At 51.5% G+C, this 20,544-nt stretch overlaps 1 protein-coding gene across 1 annotated transcript in view; it reads left to right on the forward strand.

Moving 5' to 3' along the window:
* The window catches only part of SGSM1 (small G protein signaling modulator 1), a 98,305-nt gene that overhangs the window by 62,779 nt on the left and 14,982 nt on the right, over positions 1–20,544 (forward strand). The window contains exons 10-20 of the mRNA XM_077835064.1: positions 741–865; positions 4,503–4,570; positions 6,144–6,307; positions 7,465–7,594; positions 9,816–9,954; positions 11,017–11,081; positions 11,784–11,929; positions 13,227–13,355; positions 13,942–14,124; positions 18,104–18,175; positions 19,821–20,408. Of these exons, the coding sequence (XP_077691190.1) occupies positions 741–865; positions 4,503–4,570; positions 6,144–6,307; positions 7,465–7,594; positions 9,816–9,954; positions 11,017–11,081; positions 11,784–11,929; positions 13,227–13,355; positions 13,942–14,124; positions 18,104–18,175; positions 19,821–20,408 (1,809 nt within the window). The remainder of the gene's footprint in view (positions 1–740; positions 866–4,502; positions 4,571–6,143; positions 6,308–7,464; positions 7,595–9,815; positions 9,955–11,016; positions 11,082–11,783; positions 11,930–13,226; positions 13,356–13,941; positions 14,125–18,103; positions 18,176–19,820; positions 20,409–20,544) is intronic.

Raw genomic sequence — 20,544 nt, forward strand, 5'->3', positions numbered from 1 at the left:
CGATGCTCCCCCGCTGGCTCCACAAGAGCAGAGCATAGTAATGAAGGAGAGCCCCTTTCTAGGCGGCACGGTGCTTGTGAGTCTGTGACCCAGACAGGTAATAAGGCTCTGCGGGGATGGTCTTGGAGGTGGGAGCCACAGTTCCGATTCTTTCACCTTAGGTTCTGAAGCGCTGGCCCTGTGGCGTTTCTGCCCTGCCCTTCCATGCCATCCTAACCCCTTGGAGGATCAAAGCCATGGTCCGGGGTGGCTGTGTGAGCAGGGACTTCAGGGAGCATGCTTGGGTCTGGACGGCCAAGCCCTACGTGTTGTGGAGGGAACTAGGGCAGGATGTGGGGCTCACTTCTTTAGCACAAATGTCCCCTCCAGCTCGGGGGTCTGCCTTTCTGGCCGTTTTTGGCTGTAAGGGGAGTGAGATAAAACTGCTTCACTGGAGCTGTGACAGTTTCCCCCAACTGAGGATCTGCTCTCCGACCAGCCCAGGTTTGTGGTGATGTTTCCTGGGAGAAGATCAGTACTGCATGAACGGTTTTACGTCCCTCTTCCTGGTGCTTGGATCAGGAAATGCGCAGGGCTCTGGGCAGAGCTGTGCCAGGGTGTTTGGTGGTCATTGCAGTATTGGTCAAGCAGTAATTTCAGCAGACTGGAGCCTCACTGATCCCAAGAGCCAGGCCCTGCGATGTCATCCATGCTGGTTTTGCGGGCCCGTAATGTAATTTCTCTCTATTCTCTTTGTAAAGAGAGACGACATGGAAGCGATACCAGGGTACTTGTCCCTTCATCAGACTGCAGACATCATGACATTGAAATGGACCCCCAACCAGCTAATGAATGGTTCTGTGGGCGATCTGGACTATGAGAAAAGGTGATTTGCTCTATATGCACGATCCTGTCGGCCAGAGAACAAGAGGGATTCAAGGCAAAAACATCATGTTAAGTGCTTCTAAAAGGCCTGATGGAACAACTGTTGCAGTCAGTGGGGATCCTTCCACTGATCTCCATGGGCTTTGGATCAGGTCCCAGATGTTTAGCTGATACCTGAATTCACTCTGGCCTTCTGAGAGGTACAATGTAAACAGGAAAAAGCCCTTGTCTGAACCTCCTGGGGAATCCAGTTCAGTGTTCTGTGTGGGTACCAGTTTTTACCGGCCTATTCTGGAAACGCTCACCTGAGCAGAACAGAACAACTATGCAGGAGTTGAGAACAATGAGAGAGAGAGCAATAGGCCTTTGGGAACAGAGAGCAGGAAGGGGCTGTGGGAACAGAGAGGAGACGTTGCTAAGGAATTCATCTTCTGAGGGCTGCGTTCAGCAGATCAAATCGGAGAGGCTGTTTATGCTGAAGGGTGTAGAACGATTTGCTTTCTTGCCCTCCGAGTGATTTTTCTGGGAGAGACCTGGTGTGCTCTTCACAGTATTTTGAAGGATTGTTAATGCTGCTGATTGATCTAGAGAGTCACAAAGCAGATAAACAGGGAAGTCCACATGCAAGGAGAAAAGATGTGAGCAGCTTCCAGAATAACAACGCTGGGCAATGGGCTTGTGAAGTGACAGGAGTGGTTGAGGTGTGTTGGGGCCAAGGGGATGACATGGCTCTGAGGCAGGTAGCTCTTTCTTCTCTCTCTCTCTCTTAGACCTTATCTTGCTGCCCACCCCTGTTGTATCTGAGCACCGCCACAGGAAATCAATAGCAAAGTCCCTAGTGAACTCCAGGAAGTCTCTGGCACATCTCCGTTCATGGGGTCCGAGCTCCCCTCAGGGTAGCATTCCCTGATGAAGTGGATACTGGAATCTGCCATGTGCATTGGTGACGTTTTTCTTGACTGCAGTACTCCCTTTTACACACTAATGTTAACAAACTGTGTCAGGCCTTTACAGACAATGGGCAGCTCAGAAAAGCTCCTTCCAGCAACTCATTATTGACATGAGCATAACAGTTCAGATTGAATAATAACCATTAACAAAATTCCCAGGTGCTTTTCAGCGGTAGATTGGTTCTCCTGAAACATAGCAGTGAACCATCTAAATAAACAGTATAGGAAACCCAGGGACAGAAATAACTGAGCATTGTGCCCCCTAAACTGAGATAAACATCATTGTCCATGTAACTCATTTTCATTTTTGTCTATCCTCTATACTTGTCTCTCTTTTTTGCCTTGGTTCCTTGCATCTCCCCTCTGACCCCCTGTGCTCTTGGGGGGCTCTCTCTGTGCTGCTGGTGGGGATGACTGGCTCCCTGCTGTAATCCTGTTTTCATCTCTGTATTGCTTTGCTGAGTTCTTGACTTGGTCCTCAGGCTAATTTCTAAAATTTCCCAGTGTCCAGGCAAGACAGAGAGAGAGAGAGGTCAAAGCACAAAGTAAGTATGCCTCCTTCTGGGGTTGTTTTGCAGTTGCACACATACACCCACGCCCCTTGTCTTTCTCCGGGCCTTTCACTGGGTTGCTGTAATGCCTGCTTTTGTTGTTCTAAGCACCGCTTTTCTAAATGACAGCTATTGCTGCTGAAAACCTGGACTTTAACTTAAACAACTGGATAGAGATTTCATCCTGCCAGGTTCTCCGTGGAAATGAAACTGCCTTCTCTGAGGCATTGTCTTTGAGAGAAGAAAATGAAATGTTTCTTTGACAGACCTATCAGTTATGGGTTTTTTTCGTTTTCTTCCATGTCCATTTCCTCTCTGTGCCAGGCTCTGCCCTGTCAATCAGCTGTCCCACGACCCTGCTCCCCTCAGATCAGGCTGAGGACTGCGGCCTGCAGGGCTTGACTTGACATTCGTTCTTTGTGCCTTAAAAGCAACAGTGAAGAAAATTTAAAATGAAAAATTGTCAGCCACTTTCAAGAAGTGTCATTACAGAAGTAAAAGGAGAACACAGCTGTGCAGAAAGCCTGGTGAAAGTTGCCCTGCCCAGATGGCCAGCAGGGGCCTCGACACCTCTCAGATCCTTTTAGGCTTAATTGGGATGTAAGCAGAGCCCTGGCTTTGTGCACCTCTCAGATCCTATTAGGCTTAATTGGGATGTAAGCAGTGCCCTGGCTTCGTGCCGCCCCCTGTGTGGAGGTGAAGCTTCCCCAGCAGAGGGGAGAGGAGGTTTCAGGGGTTTGCAGCTCCTGGGTCAGAGAAGGAATGCTCTGCTCTGGCTCTGGCAGGAGTTGGATTTTGGCTTCTTCTGTTCAAGAGCCAAATTCAAACTGCCCAGCTGGCAGAAAGCAGAGTTCAGGCTTTGTCAAGCTGTGTCCTCCGTGATGTGATCAGAGAGTAAAAATGAGAAACCATTTCCCTTCCTCCCCATTCTCAGCCCCTTTGGCCTATTGATGAAAAGGTGTAGCCAATGGTTTGACAACCGCACAGTTCGCTCTTGAAAATATTCAAGAGGCCAAATAACCAAGCTCAGCCAAATTTATTGTCTGAAGTCAAAGCAGCACAGTACAGGAAAGAGAGTTAATACAGCACCATTCTTTCCCAGGAGGCAAATTCTCACGGCGTGCTCCGTTTGTCTTATGCAGAAGGGGTGCTGCCCAAACGCCCCCTTAAGCTAGCCATCTGTTGGAGCGTGGCTGTTTACACTGGTCACAGCACTTGAGGTTTAACTGTCCGGCTTGTGCCAGCTTTGTCCTGGATGCCTCTGTGTACTTTCCCATCTTTCATTTGGGATATTAAATTCTAAACATTAGGGAGCATAGAGCGACAGCTGAACGCAAAGGATTCACGCAGCTTCCATTATTCCACGTTGTGCCTTTGTGGGCGTCCATCTAGCTCAGGACAGTTTTTCTGTCAAAGTGCTGAGTTCTCTGTGCCCCAGTGCATCATGGGATATATGCCTTAGCATAAGTGAGCAAGAAGAAGCTGAGTATAATTTAGCATGATTACTCCCCTCCCTTGCCCCCCCACTAATTCCATGCCCATTGTACCTATCAATGTGTGGGGCATAACCTACAAGGGTGACTAGCTTCCAGAGAAAGGGGCTGTGTCGGGCAGTTGCTCCGGGGCTCCCGACAGTGCAGTGTGCATTCCCCGCACACGTGGTCGACGCGTGCGACCGTGCACAGGGAAGGATGCTGAGGCAGCGATGGCCCCAGGCGTGCAGAGCTGGGTTTAACACAGCTCAGTCTTGTTGAACTGCTTTCGGAAGCACAGAGAGAAGTGGCCCAGCGCATTTCTGCAGGGACGTTCCCACTGCCCCAAGCTGTTCCCACGGCAGGCACCTTGCTGCCGGGACCTTGCTGTTGCTTACATCCCCCATGTCCCTCCGTAGCTCCCGCTGGGTCAGGGGGGTTCTGGTGATCCACTGGGCAAGATCCTCAGCTGACGTAAATAGATGCAGCTTCCACTGGGTCTGGGTCATTTACACCCACAGAGGACTGGGCCCGGACTCTTGCCATTGGCTGGCTTTGAAGGTGCTGTCGAGTTGCGTGGCTGGAAGGGCTTCTCTGACTGTTGAAAGCCTGGGGGGCGTAGGACTCTGCTGTGTGACCGGGGCATCTCTTCTCTTTCCTTCCAGTGTGTACTGGGACTATGCCATGACCATCCGCCTTGAGGAGATCGTCTACCTGCACTGTCACCAGCAGGGTAAGGGAGGCGGGCATTGCTTTATCTCCAGGGCAGCTTGTGCCATATGCTCACAGAGGGCTGCAGCGGGTACCTGGAGACTGGGACGATGGCAAAGAGCGCCCAGGACAAGTCTTGAAATACCTAGTTTCTGTGGAACCACTGGTTCAAATCCCAGCTTGCTTGACTCGCCCCTTCATGCTCCCAAGGTAGAGGAACTGAGCTCTGTGCGATTGCTGTTATGTGGCTCTTCCGGGGGGACCGTAATAGCAGGGCCTGCCGGCTGTGCTTGGACCATGAAGACTCTGGCACTTTGTGAAGGGCGGGGTTCCGGGATTGGAGCCCCTGGTTCTAGGGTAACTAAAGAGGGAAGAGCCCTTGTGGTTAAGGCAACGGGCGGGAGACCTGGGTTCTGTTGCTGGCTCTGCCATAGACTCCCCGGGCATCATTCGGTCTCTCTGGGCTCCAGTTCTCATCAGTAAAATGTGAGTAATAATACTCCCTTCTGTCTCTCTGTCTCTTCAGAAAGTGCAGGCTTTGGGGCAGGGCCTGTCCTTACACTGCGTCTCCCCAGGGCACAGCACAACGGGGTCCCAAGCCCAGCTGGGGCTGCCAAGCACTATCCTAACCAATGTAAATCCATGTTTTGTTCCAGTGGCAACATTTGCCCTCTCATCCCTGTTATGCAGGGTGCAGTAAGCCATTTGGCTGCCGCTGTCCACCACAGAGGTGGCTGCATGACAGTGGTGCCGTCTATATTTAAGCAGTAAAGCGCTTTAAGACCTTCTCCAGAAATGTGTATTGTCTGAGAAGGTTCCCTTCCTCTTCTCAAGTGAACGCACCGTGGGCTGACTGAGTTAGGGGACGCCGTTGGTCTACGTTGCTGAGAGGCATGATTGGCTGGTCTGTGCTTGTCTCACCGGTTTCATACAGCGCTCCACGTGGCGGCCATGAAACAGCCATAATAATCAGCAGAGTAAAAGCCCTAGTGCTAACAGCGATAACACTTCTAAGCTAGAGATCACCTTTCCCACCGAAGGTTTCATTAATCGCTGCATTACATTCATTAGGGACGGAGACCTACGCAGGGGAACAGAAACAAACTCACTGCTGGTATTTCCGGCCAAGTTTATAATTGCAAAGCCCAGGCCTGCACAGCTGGAATTTTGTCTGAATTCTTGTTAATCTCGGCTCAGCGGATTTGTCATTGGGGTCATTAACCATCCCGACTGACCTCTCCAGGCGCAGTAATACACGCACCAGCCCCATGGCATTTGTGGTTGCAGGCAGTTTTTCATGCGTTCAGTAGGGGTGAATTTCCCCCTAGTGCAGAGCCTGTGGGTTTAAGTGGGGTCCTAGTGGTGCTGAGGCCCTCTGCCTGGGATGGATTCCCACCCGTGGGAGGAAAGTTCAGATAACTCGTGGCCTGGAGCTGCGTGTACATTTTCTGTATTTATTTCTCCCCTGGAGGCGTCTCTGGATGGCTCCATCGTGCTGTGCCCTGGGGTTTCAGATTGGTAGGGTTACCTCTGGCATCTGTTTCCTTAACTTCTGTATTGTGTATCTTCTCTGCCTTCGTTCCTGTTGCTAATAGTAGACAGCGGTGGGACAGTCGTTTTGGTGAGTCAAGATGGGATTCAGAGGCCTCCGCTCAGGTTCCCCAAAGGAGGGCACCTGCTACAGTTTCTGTCCTGCCTAGAAAATGGTCTCCTTCCTCATGGACAGCTGGACCCACCTCTTTGGTCACAGAGGGGGAAGGTAGGAACCTTGACGGAAGTGTGGGTTGGAATGCAGAGGCTCAGTAGCTGCTCTCACCCTTCGCCGGGCTCCTGGCTGGTGCTGGTGCTGCAGAGTGGTACCTGCCTGGACTTAGTGGCAGCTACGGTTGAAAAATCCCAGGGTGTGAATGCCTCTGGAATCAAGGACACCAGGAGCCCAGCACTGGACAGGAGTTGCGGGTGATGACGTGATCTGCACCCCCTATAGAAAGGAAGGCCATGCAGTACAGGGGAACCTGCAGCCTACGAAAAATCAGACCTTATATCTCGGTGCGTCCCCTTTATAAATGTACCCTGCTAATGGACACGTATTCCTGGGCCACAGTCTGGGCTACCTGTAGTGCAGGCAAATACCTGATCTCTCACATGCACACGGTCCAGCAACCAGATACCAAGAAAGAACAGTCATACAGGAGCTTGCTGAATACAACAGGGGTCGCTTTATTTCAGGCAAAGACTTCTATCCATGCAGTTGTCAGTACCCTGGGTAAAATGCACCCCTGAACCAGAAGGGCAGCATCAGACCTGGGCACCACTTCAGCCTGGAGGGTTTAAGTGGGACTTGTCACCTTGAGCTGCCCTTCTGGAGAGGGATGCATGTCCCCCTTACTTAGTAAACTCATGTAAGATGGGAGTGACCAGGCTCTGCCCATTGTCTTAGGCCACTGGGCAGTTTTCCTGCAGCCGCAGGGTCACATCGAACTTGCGTAACATAAAGCAGGTCACAGCTGCTCTTGCCTTCACACACAACAGACCTAGCAAGTGGTCTTAGCATGAGCTGTCCTGTCTCGAGCGAGGAGTCTGGCCACATTGCATGCTGGCATCTGCAGGCTCTGTGAACCCCATCTCTGTATGCAAGTTACGGTGGCTGGGGTTCTGCTGTTTCGGAGACTCTGGTACAAGAGCGTATCATAGCTCCTATTCCGGGGGTAAACTTTTCTCTCTCTGGGAATGTAATGAAAAGCACGGGGATCTTCCAGCCAAATGAATGCTGAGGATGTGTGAACTCCTAGTTCAGCGGGAGGGCATGTGTTTTCTTGCATTAGACAACATTTTCAGTGGCCACATGGCATTTGAGGTTGCCCTGAATGTAAACACATGGCCTGGCTTTGTAAACAGGAGCTCTTATTTATGTAGGGGAAGGTGTTTCCAAAGCTGAGAAAGCGAAGTCCCCAGGGCTCTTCCGAGTCGGCATCTGATAAGGAAGATGATGAAGCTACGGACTACGTTTTCCGGATAATATACCCCAGCATGCAGTCAGAGTTTGGTAGGTGCGCTCAGCAATGACATACAATGTCGCTGGAGTGGGAATAGCCCGACGCCAGCGCTCCTGGAAACGCACAGCCTAAGTCCCTGCCGAAAAGCGTTCCAGGACAGGATTTGTGTGTGAGAGAATTCCCTTTTCAACAGCACTGGGATTTACCTGTTGCTCAGTCGAGAGGGCAGCAAGGAACCCTTTGCTCTCGTAGCTGGAGAAGGGCCCCAGGCTTCCGTACAAGAGAGCTCTGTGAATGTTGCAAAGAGTCTTCCCCAAATATTCCTCAGACTCTGACCAAGAGCCTGCTCTGGCTGTGTTCATGGGCTTTTCTGGGCACTCCCTCTGCAAAAGCAGGTGGCCACGAATGTGTTAATGGGGAATCCTGTTTATTTCTGCTCTCGCACTGGGGCAAATCAGGAAACACTTCACTAACCCCAGTGGGCCAGATCCTGGGCCCGACCTAAGTCCCTTTTGTGCTACTCCAGCAGCACAAAGAGGGGAGAAAATTCACACTGGCGATGAGCGGCGGGAGCTGTGTTGGCAGGAGAGCGTCTCCCGCTGACATAGCGCTGTCCACAATGGCACTTTTGTCGGTCAGGGGGGTGGTTTTTTTTCACACCCCTGACCGACAAAAGTGCTAAGGTAGACATAGCCGAAAAGTAGAACAAACAGCAGAGACTCCCCTTTCTATAGCTTTGTTCTGAACCCTCCTGTACAGTTCCCTAGTGGGGCGGAGTTCTCCGTTGAATGAATGACTGACCGCTCCTCTGGCAGGGGTATCTTCCTCTCTCACATGATATAGGATTTTCCCCATAGGCTCTAACTCCTGCATGGATTCTTCCTCCCCTCATTCATTTGTGCGTTTGCCCTGTTTCCACATCTTTAGTTCCTGTAACCAGTCATTCTCGTCCTTTCCTTGCCTCCCCTGCAATCTCCGTCACCGCTGGGAGGGAGATGACCCCGAGGACTCCTGCTACAAGCAAGATTGTGGTGATCCCCAAACACTCTCTGAGCCTCCTGGCCAGATCCCTCACTGGACCAGGGGCCGAACTGCATCCGCGTAATGTTGCTGTCGCCCGGGTTGCTTTCGTTGCTTTGCTGCCTAGGTCATGTTGTCGCTTGTGGATCCCCACGTGCTGGGCTCAGCAGACCCGCCTGGGTTAGGGTTTTCCTGCACTGAGTTATAAGAAGGGAGAAGGCCTTGGTGAGGCATGCCTAGTATCCCTTCGCCTGGTGCCCACCTCCAATACCAGCAGCTGCTCAAGAATGACATGCAGGGAGGGCTAGGAGGTGCCGAGGGGGCGTGCACAAGCCTCTGCTATCTGGAGGCCTGATTTCCAACCCTCTCTTACCTCCTACGTGGAAATGAACTGGATTATCACCTCTTATAATTCAAAAGAGGCCCCGGCTAGAATTGGCAGAGGAGTGTCGGGGCATGGTCCTGCTAGAGCAGTAGCAAAGCTGCCGGGAGGCTGTCCAGACTGCGTGGGGCTCTCTGAACAGGAAGCTTGTGCTAGCCTCTACTTGGCCCTCTACTTGGGAACGTGCAGGAGACTAAATTTGCTCACAGTCTCAAACCCAAACCATTGCAAGCGACCGTTCAAAGCCCGCCCCGAGATTTAGCAAATGACGACATCCTGGGAGCAGCCTGCCTGCGCTGCCCTGGTTAACCTCTTGCAGCATCTGAATCAAACGGTCTCTTCTTCAGTCACGACTCTAATATCTTTCCCTTTTTCATTTGTTCCCTGGGACTTGGTTGGGGGAGATTCCTGTGTGCCAGGGATGGATGGATTCCATCCTGCTCTCCCTCTGCCAGGCACTGCCAGCGTAGCCTGGAGTGGAGACCCATTATTGCTCTTTTCCTGAAGGATTGATTTTTAGGTGTAATCTTGTGTGTGATGAGCCGTCTCTCAGACTGAGGGACGCTTGCTTGCTACCTGGGTCTTTTCCAGCATTCAGTCGTCTCAGGCAAGGTGACTGAATGCACCAGCGCTTTAACTGGGTGACGTTTCTCACTTTTACCTTGGATCTTTCCTTTCCTGCGAGTGCGTCACTACTCAGCAGTGTGATTGGCTAGCAGCAGACCCATGTGGTTTAATACAATCTGCTTGGGAAGACCATGGGTTATTGATCTCTCTAATCAGAATTTTCCTGTCTCTCTCATCTGGTGTGTGAGGCATCTATCTCCTATTGCAATTGCTCAGTGATGTCTTTTCTTGCCCCCTCACAGTGCCCCAGGAGCTGATAGACACACCTGGCAGCAGCTTGCCTTCCATGTGGCAACCTAGCACCCGCAAGTCCTCCTGCTCCTCGTGCTCCCAGAACAGCTCCTCTGATGGTGGCCCATCCAACGGCTGCAACCACGAAAGGTACAACCCATGGAGGCCGTGTTGATGTGGCTGGTCTGCCTGTTCCAACAGCAGGAATGCATGCACCGGAACCAAGCTGAGATCCCCAGAGTGCGTCAGTGTGACTGACGGCCAGCGATGGGGGAGATCTTGGCGTTTCCCTGGTTCTTCAACTGAAAACCTTTTCTAAGTCAGGGCTCAGTCAGACTCCAGGGCATGTGTTCCCTCCTCTCGGCTACTGCTCAAATGGGGACACCTTCATTGTACGTTTAAATCCTCAGGCTGGCACTTAGGAATTAAAAAGGCTTTTGAGGGCTAGTTTGGGTTCCCCAGGCGGGGCGTGGGTGGATGTTAAAAATGGGGAACCCTTAATTTGCAGTAGGGGACCTCAAGGCAGTTTTGTAGCCCAAGTAGAAGTGAAAAGTCTTCCTCAGCAAAATCACTACTGTGTCCTAAAGGGGCTCATCCTGTCGTGGGAGTGACTGTCCAGAATGGGTTAATCATGGTCCAGTAATCTCCTCAAAGGCATGGCCTCATGATCTGAGCACAGGCCTGGGATCCCAGCTCTCCTGTGTATTCCCACTGCAGCCTTGGGCAGGTGGCGTAGGCTGGGATTTTTTGAGGAGACTGAGGGAGTGAGTTGGGTGCCTGACTCCTGTAGGTTCTTTGCAAATCCCAGTTTTATGCTCTCTGCCTCAGTTTCCCCCTCTGTAAATATTCACATATTAATTACGAAAAACCCTAGCTGACTTGCTGCATCTGGTACAGCTGAGCAAGCCTCCTGGCTCTTCCCTTCTCTCGCTTCCCTGCTTAGCAGATGCCCACCGCTAGCACGGAACAATTATCACAAGGTAAACAAACCAGGGGGAAAAGTTAACCCCTTCCCCCTCCCTTGGGTCACAGAGTGGGGCAGGTTGCTCTGTGATAGAACCACTGAGGAGAGGCTGCATTTCCAGGTGTTTGTATAGGGGGGCACATGAGCAGTTGGCGCTGTGGGGTGGGCCAGGGCACTGCATGATGGCAGGGGCAGCGATGGGGGCCATTTCTCTCTTGTGACTGATTGGTTTTCTTCTCTCTCGGCAGAGCCCCACTAAAGCTCCTGTGTGACAACATGAAGTACCAGATCCTCTCCCGGGCTTTCTATGGCTGTGAGTGCTCTCTTCCTCCATATGGACCTCTGAGATAGGGCCGGTCAGATTCTCTTCTCCATTACAGCCACGTGGCTTCAATGGGCTTGTGACAGAGGGGAGAGCCGGCCCAGGGAATCAGTCTGATGCGTACGCAGTGCATGGGCAGGCACCAGTGATGCCAACCAACTGCGCGCACGTAGTGCGGGGAATAAATTTGGGTTCAGAATTTGGGTTAGGCCGCGCGTGGGCCAGAACCACGGCCCTCCGTGCTGACCAACTTTGTCTCATGGTTTCCTTGTACTCCCCCATCTGTCGGTATATAAATGTGGACTGTAAGTTCTCTGGGGCAGGGACTCTCGATGTTCTGTATTTGCACCTAGCACAATGGGGTCCTGGTCCGTGGCTGGGGCTCCACATCACAGGCTTTGGCCCAGTGAGCTAAAGAAAGTACCAGCAATTTCCCCATGATCAGGAAAACGCTCCTGGCAGTGAAATGTATCTGGCTGGGGAACAGTCTCCCAAAGGAGGAAGACCCCTTGTTTGTGACTCGTAGAATTAGACTGGAAAAAGCCCTAGCAAATCTGCACTGGAGGCCAGTTCCCCAGTGGCCCAGGGTGGATGGACTCACTGACATTCCAGGTCTTTTCTGTGCTTCCATCTGTGTTTTCTGGGGCTGCCCAAGCTCCTTGTTCTGAATGAATCCTTGCTTCCACCTGACAGGGCTGGCATACTGTCGACATCTCTCCACTGTGCGAACCCACCTGTCTGCATTGGTTAACCACAACATTGTGTCTCCTGACCTACCATGTAATGCCAGCTGTGGCCTGACTGCAGAGATATGGCAAAAATACCTGCAGGATAGCACGGTAGGGGCCAGCATTCTAGGTAGAAGCTAGAACAAGGCCTAGGCAGGAATTATTGCAACACAAAGCTTCTCCGTGGTTATTTTATCAATGGTTAATGACAACGTTGCAAGCTCTTTCGGCAGAGACTCTTCTGTGTATTGGTACAGGGCTGTATCTGCTTGTGTAATACTGCTCAAGAACCACTGCCACTGGGATCCGGATTATCCAGATCCGGTCTGCTGTTTGTTGCTTCAGGTTCCTCCAGAAGAGCACTCATGGGGTGCATGACAAAAGCGTAGCAGCTTTGCCCCAGCACTATTGATTGGCTAAAACACGTGATGCCTACCTAAGCCCTTTTGACATTTTCTTTTTTTCTTTTTTGACTTCTACATCTGTTTTATTTCCCTACATTCTATTTTCTATTTATTGCACCACTTGTGCACTGGCCAATCATCATTAATGATGTGCTCTGCATCTGTATGGCCCTTTATGCCCAAGGGTCTTGCAACACTTTTCAAATGTTGATGAATTGACTCAGGCACGCAGCCCCCCGAAAGGGAGCACCGTTGTCACCATTTTACAAATGCTGCAAGAGTGGCACAGAGTGGTCAAGTGACATGCCCAAGGCTGCATAATGATTCTGTACCAGAGCCCAGGAACCCTACCTACTAGACCCGTTAGAGCAGGAGCCTTGGCGTTAAGGGCCCTGGCCTGTCTCCAGGTCTCGCACTGACTTGCTGTGACTTGTCTACACCACTGCCAGTGGGGCAGCTTGGCCAGGGGTAGCAATGGTGGGATCGCTAGTGTAGAGGGACATCAGTGTTCTTACCACAGCAGGGTTGAGCGATGTGGTGGCTGCAGGTGCGAACTCTGCCCCGGGGCTGCTGCTATGGAGCTGCATTGTTAGCAGTGCAAAGGCGTGAGAATCACCTTGGCCAGATCACTTTCCCTTCTGTGTCGCATCTTCCTCCCCTTGAAACAGGGCTGCTGCTGGACAGAGGCCCTGCCTGGCTTAACCAAGGCCCTTCAAGGCCAGTGTTCTCCCAAGTGACCCCTAGCTTCGGGTGCCTCTGTTTTGTTTCAGGCTGAGCGCTGTAGTGCCGAGTTTGGGGGTGCTCAGCACCTTGGAAAAACTTCAGGCCCTGGGTGTCCAAGCCAGGCATCCAGAAGGAGTGCACACGGTGGGAAAGTTATGCACAAGCAATCCTGAGGTGCTGTCAGGTGCTGCGAAAGGGCAGGGATTGTTGTTACAAATGGCAGCCGATTGGTTTCAGTCCTGCCTATGGCCTTTCAGTAACTGGCTGAGCTCTCCCTGCAGAGTTACGAGGAGCAGGAGTTGTTACGGCTCATCTACTACGGTGGGATCCAGCCTGAGATCAGGAAAGCCGTCTGGCCGTTCCTCTTGGGCCACTATCACTTCGGGATGACGGAAGCTGAGAGGAGAGAGGTCAGTCTCCCACTGGGTTGGCTGCTGCCAGGGCAGAGACCTGGTGTTTGGGAAGCTTTGGGATGAAGGCAGCTGGACAGAGCCCCGGTTTTTGTGCCCAGCCCGCAGTGGCTGAAGTTTTGCGCCACTGGCTCTGGTTGGGGGTGCTGATGGTGGGAAGCGGTGGGCCGAGAAGGCAGCAGGCTCAGAGAGGTGCTGGGCGTGCACTGACTGCAATTCAGCAGTGCCTGGGGAAAGGTCTGAGTGCCTGGACACCAGCATGAGCAAGGGATTGAAATGCTGCTGTCTGGCTGGAGGCTGATCCCCTTCCCAGAGCACTTTGCTCAACCATTTGGCAGCTTCTCAGGGAGGGAAGAAGCTGGCTCATAGTTTCTCCATCATGTGGCGCCTGACTGGGTGAGCTTCTCTGCCTGTGCCACACCGGAGCTCAGACCAGACCTCGTAAAGGTCTCTGAAGACTTGCACTCAGCCTGGGTCTGAAGCATCCTCGGGTGTGGGGAGCATGTTTGGGGTGGGATTGTACAGAGGGGCAGCCACACCCCCATTCAGACTGTCCCGGTGGGTTCTCGCTTTCTGAATGCTGCAGGTTGACGATCAGATCCGGGCCGGCTACGAACAGATCATGGCGGAGTGGCTGGGCTGCGAGGCCATCGTTCGGCAAAGGGAGAAGGAATCCCACGCTGCGGCTCTGGCCAAGTGCTCTTCTGGGGCGAGCTTAGACACCCACATTCAGAGGATGATGCACAGAGATTCGACTGTCAGCAACGAGGTGAGCTGGCTGAGGGCCTGCCGAGTGAGGCCCCCCATCCACCCTGCGGGGGAAGCGGGCTTCTTTTCCCTGGTATTTTACTGTTGGCCCATTTGCCATTCTCTCTCCTGCCCTCCCTCTTTGCCTATCCCCATTTCTGCTCCTCCCCAAACATTGCTCACAATGACTGTTTCTCTTCCTAGCTAGACAGAGACACCGCTCCGATTGCTGCTCTCCTGTGTCTCTGTCCCATTTGCCTCCCTGGGCCCGTGCTGCCTGCGGCCCTGGAATAGAGCTGTGTCTTCTTCTAGCCTCTTCCTTCCCCCTGGGAGCTTCAGCCTCTGGGATCCCATACCCCCTGGAAGTACTGAGGCCTACGCTGCAGTCACGCCAGCCAGCCAGCCCCTGGGTTTGGTTAGCCAGCTCTGTTTGTAGCACCATGATATTGTCCTAAAATAGGTTCGCTCTGGATTAATTGGCCTCTAACGGGTGGGTTTGAAGATGAATCGGATGCCTCAGCCGGCTTGTGTGCTGGTAGGTGGAGAATCCACCGCTCGAGCAATTGCAGCAATGCACCGTTAGCGTGGAGGTTTGCGGAGCTCGAGGGGCTTGTCTGGGGCAGTGTCGGAGAGAGGGGAAGCGGGCAGTGGCGCAGGGCAGCGGAGGCCACTGTGCCCTTCTGAGTCAGTGGCTGATGGGTGTAGACGGCAGCATGCCCGGGCGGACCAGTCCGTAGATATAGACGCCCAGGGCCATGTCCGTGTTCAGTCTCAGGCAGGTGTACACAGGTGTGACATTTCTGTCCGGTGGCGTCTGCAGATACAAGAACTGGCTTCAGTATCTAAGGGTTCCTCTTAACAACACGACACCCACCCCCTTCCCTCCCCCCCCAGTAACATGGGAACATTAAACACCACCCTGGGCGCCTCTCTGAGGCAAAACTTCCCATTTGCAAGCATGGAGTCTGTGTAACAAGAGAACTGTTCTTAAAAGGGAAAGGGAGCCCAGCATGAATCTGGGAAAACACAACACCCAGCATTCAATAGTATGTGACCACAAACAAACATCCACCCCACAGCACAGGTCCCATTCGCACCCTGTTTACACCAATGTTCCTGGGGGTGAGGAGAAGGGAAGGGATGTTTTGTAACCTAGAGCCAGATTCTCTTCTCACTCCCATTTGTGTAAATCAGGAATAACTTCAGTGAAGCCAGTGGAGTGACACCTGTGTTGAACTGGTGTAAGAGGGAGGAGAGTCAGGCCCATGGGCTGGGTGTACGGACCTGCAGGGGTCAGAAGCTATGGAAATAGCTGACAGACAGGTCTTTGAAGACATAAAATCTTCCCTTGGATCCCTGCTCCTTTTCTGTCTCGTTGCTGCCTGCTGAGTGCCTTTCATTCCGGTCTGCATCCGAGCAATGAACTGGTCCCTCAGGAACAGGCAGGTGGGAAGGAAGCCGTTGGGTTTAGACGTGGACCTGGAGAGGGCTTGCTGTTGTGGGACTGGCATGTGGCAAGGAAATAAACCTAGAGAACAAGCGCCAGATGTCTGTTAAAGGAAATGTAGCCTTGAACACAGATGCGTGTGAGGGCTTTCAGTCCAGCTTTGTCCTCGGAGAAGGAAAACTGGAGCAGGGCATCCGTACAAAGACTATGGGAGCTGGGAAGGTGCCAGCTGCAGACCAGGGCACTGCCATGCCAAGGGGAGAGTTTTCTGTGCAACAGAACAAGCAATTAGCCAAGTCACCTGACCTCATCCACTGGAAGCAAAAACCGTATCAAGGAAGGCGTAACTAAGGGTCAGGCCATCTGGGCTGCAGCTGTGCTCTATTGAGGCTTTATCTGTCTTCCTCCTGAAAGTGTGTGTGTGTGTATTGGTTGGTGAGTCTGTGGGATAGAGATGAAGGTAGCTGGGTACCCATATGCTGTGGGTGGGCGAGTAGGGGATCTGCAGGGAGTGCACAGATACCTTTGTTTGCAGGAGCTAAGGTGACACAGCTCTTGCACTGAGCCAGGTGCGAGTGGGCTGAGCATTTGGCATTTACTGCATTTCAGTGAATCATTCCTATCTCAGTGGAGCCTCCATTGTGCGGCTTAGTTACACCCGGCCCATCTCTCTGTTCCTGGGAGGGGCCCTGACAGAGCCAGTAAGTGTAGAGGATCACCCCTTCACTACCTTAAATCTGAAATCTGCTGTTGCAAAGTGTCCCCGTGATTATGGAGAAAGCGATCACCTGTCCCCTCCCCGCTGGAGACCCTGCCAACAAATATAACACCGGGGTGGGCACAGGCTGCAAATCCTGCTCTTGTTCTGGCTCTGAAGGTTTTTTGCTTTAAACTTCGTTGCAGCATTACATACCATTCAGTTTCACACCACTTGCCTATGTCACCTTGACATGTAGTGAAAATAGCACCTTGGTTCCACTCTAAAAAATAGAATGGTGTGAGTTCTGGATGGATGAGGAGCTGGGCTAACCGTTCTCCCCAGATTTAGCGGTGGTCGTCAATGGCAGTGGACTGCTGTTCAACAGATGAAGTAGCAAAGCATTGCCTGGCTCATTACAGCTCCACGGCGTAAAGCAGCCTGGAGTCAGAAAATGCCTCGGTCGCTTTTTTAGTCTCGACAGATTCTCTCTGAAATGACGATGCTGTAAAAACCCCAGAGCGTGCGGGGGGAGGGTTGGGTTATGGCCTGTGGTTTGGTTACTTATGGAAACTCGGATGCGGTTAATCAGCTCACTGCTGACTCAGGATCGGGATTAATAGACTGGCACTTCAGGGACACAGCTTGACCTTCCCAAAGGCCAGAAGAAAACAGCTCATCTCGTCCTCAAATGTTCAGCATTGAACAATTCACCTGGGACATCTCGGGTCATTTTTTCTTCTTAATTGCCAGCGCTCATAAGAACATAAAAGTGGCCAGACTGGGTCAGACCAAAGGTTCATCTAGCCCAGTATCCTGTCTACTGACAGTGGCCAATGCCAGGTGCCCCAGAGGGAGTGAACCTAACAGGTAATAATCAAGTGATCTCTCTCCTGCCATCCATCTCCACCCTCTGACAAACAGAGGCTAGGGACACCATTCCTTACCCATCCTGGCTAATAGCCATTAATGGACTTAACCTCCAGGAATTTATCCAGTTCTCTTTTAAACCCTGTTATAGTCCTAGCCTTCACAACCTCCTCAGGCAAGGAGTTCCACAGGTTGACTGTGAGCTGAGGGAAGAAGAACTTCCTTTTATTTGTTTTAAACCTGCTGCCCATTAATTTCATTTGGTGGCCCCTAGTTCTTATATTATGGGAACAAGTAAATAACTTTTCCTTATTCACTTTCTCCACACCACTCGTGATTTTATAGACCTCTATCATATCCCCCCTTAGTCTCCTCTTTTCCAAGCTGAGAAGTCCTAGCCTCTTTAATCTCTCCTCATATGGGACCTGTTCCAAACCCCTAATCATTTTAGTTGCCCTTTTCTGAACCTTTTCTAATGCCAGCATATATTTTTTGAGATGAGGGGACCACATCTGTCCACAGTATTCAAGATGTGGGTGTACCATGGATTTATGTAAGGGCAATAAAATATTCTCCGTCTTACTCTCTATCCCTTTTTTAATGATTCCTACCATCCCGTTTGCTTTTTTGACTGCCGTTGCACACTGCGTGGACGTCTTCAGAGAACTAGCTACGGTGACGCCAAGATCTTTCTCCTGATTAGTTCCTCTAACAAGAAGCACTAGTTCCTCCTAGAGGCAGGATGCTGAACTCTCTGGACCAATAACCTGACCCAGTATGACACATCCCATGGTCCTGTGAATCTTTTGTTTCCCTGATTTAAATATGAGGATTTATCAGGCGCAGTTTCCCCCCTGATTCTTGTGTGCAGATGTGCAGGTTACAATGCTGCTGCTGCGTTCGCTTCCCTCTGGGGATCTGGGTGGGGACAGTATAAGTCTGTGCTTTGCTTTTTCCACTGAACTGTTCCACTCTTCTCTATTGCAGTCTTCCCAAAGCTGTAGCTCTGGCAGACAAAGCCACGCCCGGCTGCGGAGTGACTCCAGCTCCAGCACACAGGTAACCCGTCCAGCTTTGCCGGCTGGTGCCTGCTTGGTAGCTGCCACACCCCCCAGCGTAACTCCATTTTGGGCTGATAAACAGAGCTTTAGCCACCAGTTTTGAACATGCTTATCTTAGTGGTGTCCAAAATATAGTTAATTGAGCTCAGAGTGGCTCACTCCTGCAGCCTGCATGCTACTCTGAAGGCTGCGGAGATCAAGACAGAGCGTCGGTCAATAGGACTTGACATCCAGACCTCCTGCCTGGACTCTGAATGAAAGATCTGCCCCACTTTCTGCAAAGTTTGTGCATGTGTCAACCTGGACCTCATTAGCTTCCCGCTTCGGCGCCATGAGTTGTTTTACATATGAATGGCCATTTTTGTATCTAAATTACAACCCTGCTAAATACACAATGCCTTTCTGCATTAAAACACAGCGTAGAAGGCCATCACTTCAAGGAGTACTGGCGGGGCCTTTTGTAAATAACCAGAAACTGTGAATGAGGCTGGATGTTTGAAGCTGAGGCTTCAGTGGAGACAACACATGGTGATGTTTTTGTTGTCTTACACGGCCAAGTCCATGGCAGAGACCTGCAGTTTGATGACATACGAAATAAAATTCAGCTAATCCTAGACAATGTATTGGAGCATCCTGAATGGATACTGCAAGTAGAACAGAGCCAGACTCAAGATGCATGGGCCATTCTCTGTGCAGTGAAACTTCCTCAGGGCAGTGGTTATAAACAGAATGGAGCTGGAGTAGGTCTTACGCAGTGCCTGAATTTGGCTCCATATCTTACTCATAACCCAGAGGAGGTGGAAATGCACTGGAATTGTGCACAGCTGGTCTGCATTGACCCTGACTTAACCCTGTACAAACTGTGTGAGCATCCAAAGCAAGCTGCCGAGTATTCGAGCAGATTTCTTACCACCTCTTGTGACGGCCCCTAGACTCGAACATAAATGCGCTGCAGAATGTTGGGCAACATCATTGCCCTTAAACTGTTGTTAATGTGACGTGAATGAGTCTAGGTCAACTCCAGGCACCAGAACATCTTGTTGTGGGCTGTGCTTGGAGTTAATATGCTCAAAAATTCACGATGGCTATGGAAAGTGAATATAAAATGGCATTGTGAGCCCCTTGCGTGTCTGGGAGTGACTACGTCAACCCACTCACTGTGCTTTGTTCTAGCTGCCAGCCCTGTACGCTCATCCTGGGACCTGAGAGGAACACTGAGGTCTTTCTAGCTCCTCTGTTGCCATGCACCGTAAAGACACTGTCTTCAGTTACACCTGTCCTGCCCCAGTGTCTGCTGTCTGTGGCGTTGCACGGATGTAACTGACTTGGCAATCAGACCATGGTTACATTCTATTGATGATGTGCAAGCCAAACTAGGACCCAGCTCTCTCTCGGATGGCTTTGGTGCTGCAGAGTTAGCAGGAGTTGAAAGCAATGAAAGCTACTCATTGGTTGCCTCTAAACATATACAGAAAGCACAGTGACTGGGTAGGATGGTGTCACTTTTCAGAGCAGAACTTCACTTTTCTCCCCACGGCATGGAACCCAAAGGTCATGTCACCAGCCAAAGAGTTAGAGGTTGATGGTTAATGTAAATGGCATTTGCCTGGGCTAAGGGGGCTTTCTGCTCATTGTTTGCACAGGTGTTTGAATCAGTTGAGGATGTGGAACAGACCGAGGCAGATGCCCAACTCGAAGATGGCAAACAAGCCAAAATCTTAAATGGGATGATTGCCAATGGCACGTGTTCCCCTGAGTCTGGTCATCCCTCTTCCCAGAATTTCTACAGCACGTCAGAGCATAGCTTCAGCACTGACGATAACGCGACGGAATCCAGCAAAACCGGGGCCTGCCACCAAGTGAAATCCGGTGGGGCAGAGGCCCCAAAACCACAGAGCTCAACCAACACACTATCAGAGGATAAGCTGGTGGGGGAGGATCTGGACAGCCTGGAAGGTGAATTTCCCATCAATGGAAGCTTAGAAGTCTTTATTCCAGTTGGCGGGAGCACAGCGGGGGTTTTGCCTGACAACGAAGTGGTGGGCCTTTCCGTGGTGGATGAGAGCTGGGCTGATAGCGAAGCTGAAAAGCGCAGCTTGCTGGGGAGTGAGGACAATCTGTCGGAGGAACCAGAGATGGAGAGCTTGTACCCACAGCTAGATTCACTAGCTGTGGCGGACTTGGCTAACAATGAAGTTTCTTCCGTCTCCTCAACTGGGGTCACCTATTCTGTGAGTATTTGCTTAGGAATTTCCATCTCGAGCTGGGACCCAGTGATCTGCAGGTCCCTTTGCAAATACATTTCACCAGTTGCTCTGTGCGACTCACCATCTTCATTCTGCAATTGCATGCATGATGGCTAACTCC

Source organism: Eretmochelys imbricata, chromosome 15 (genome assembly GCF_965152235.1).
Source record: "Eretmochelys imbricata isolate rEreImb1 chromosome 15, rEreImb1.hap1, whole genome shotgun sequence".
Classification (NCBI taxonomy): domain Eukaryota; kingdom Metazoa; phylum Chordata; order Testudines; family Cheloniidae; genus Eretmochelys; species Eretmochelys imbricata.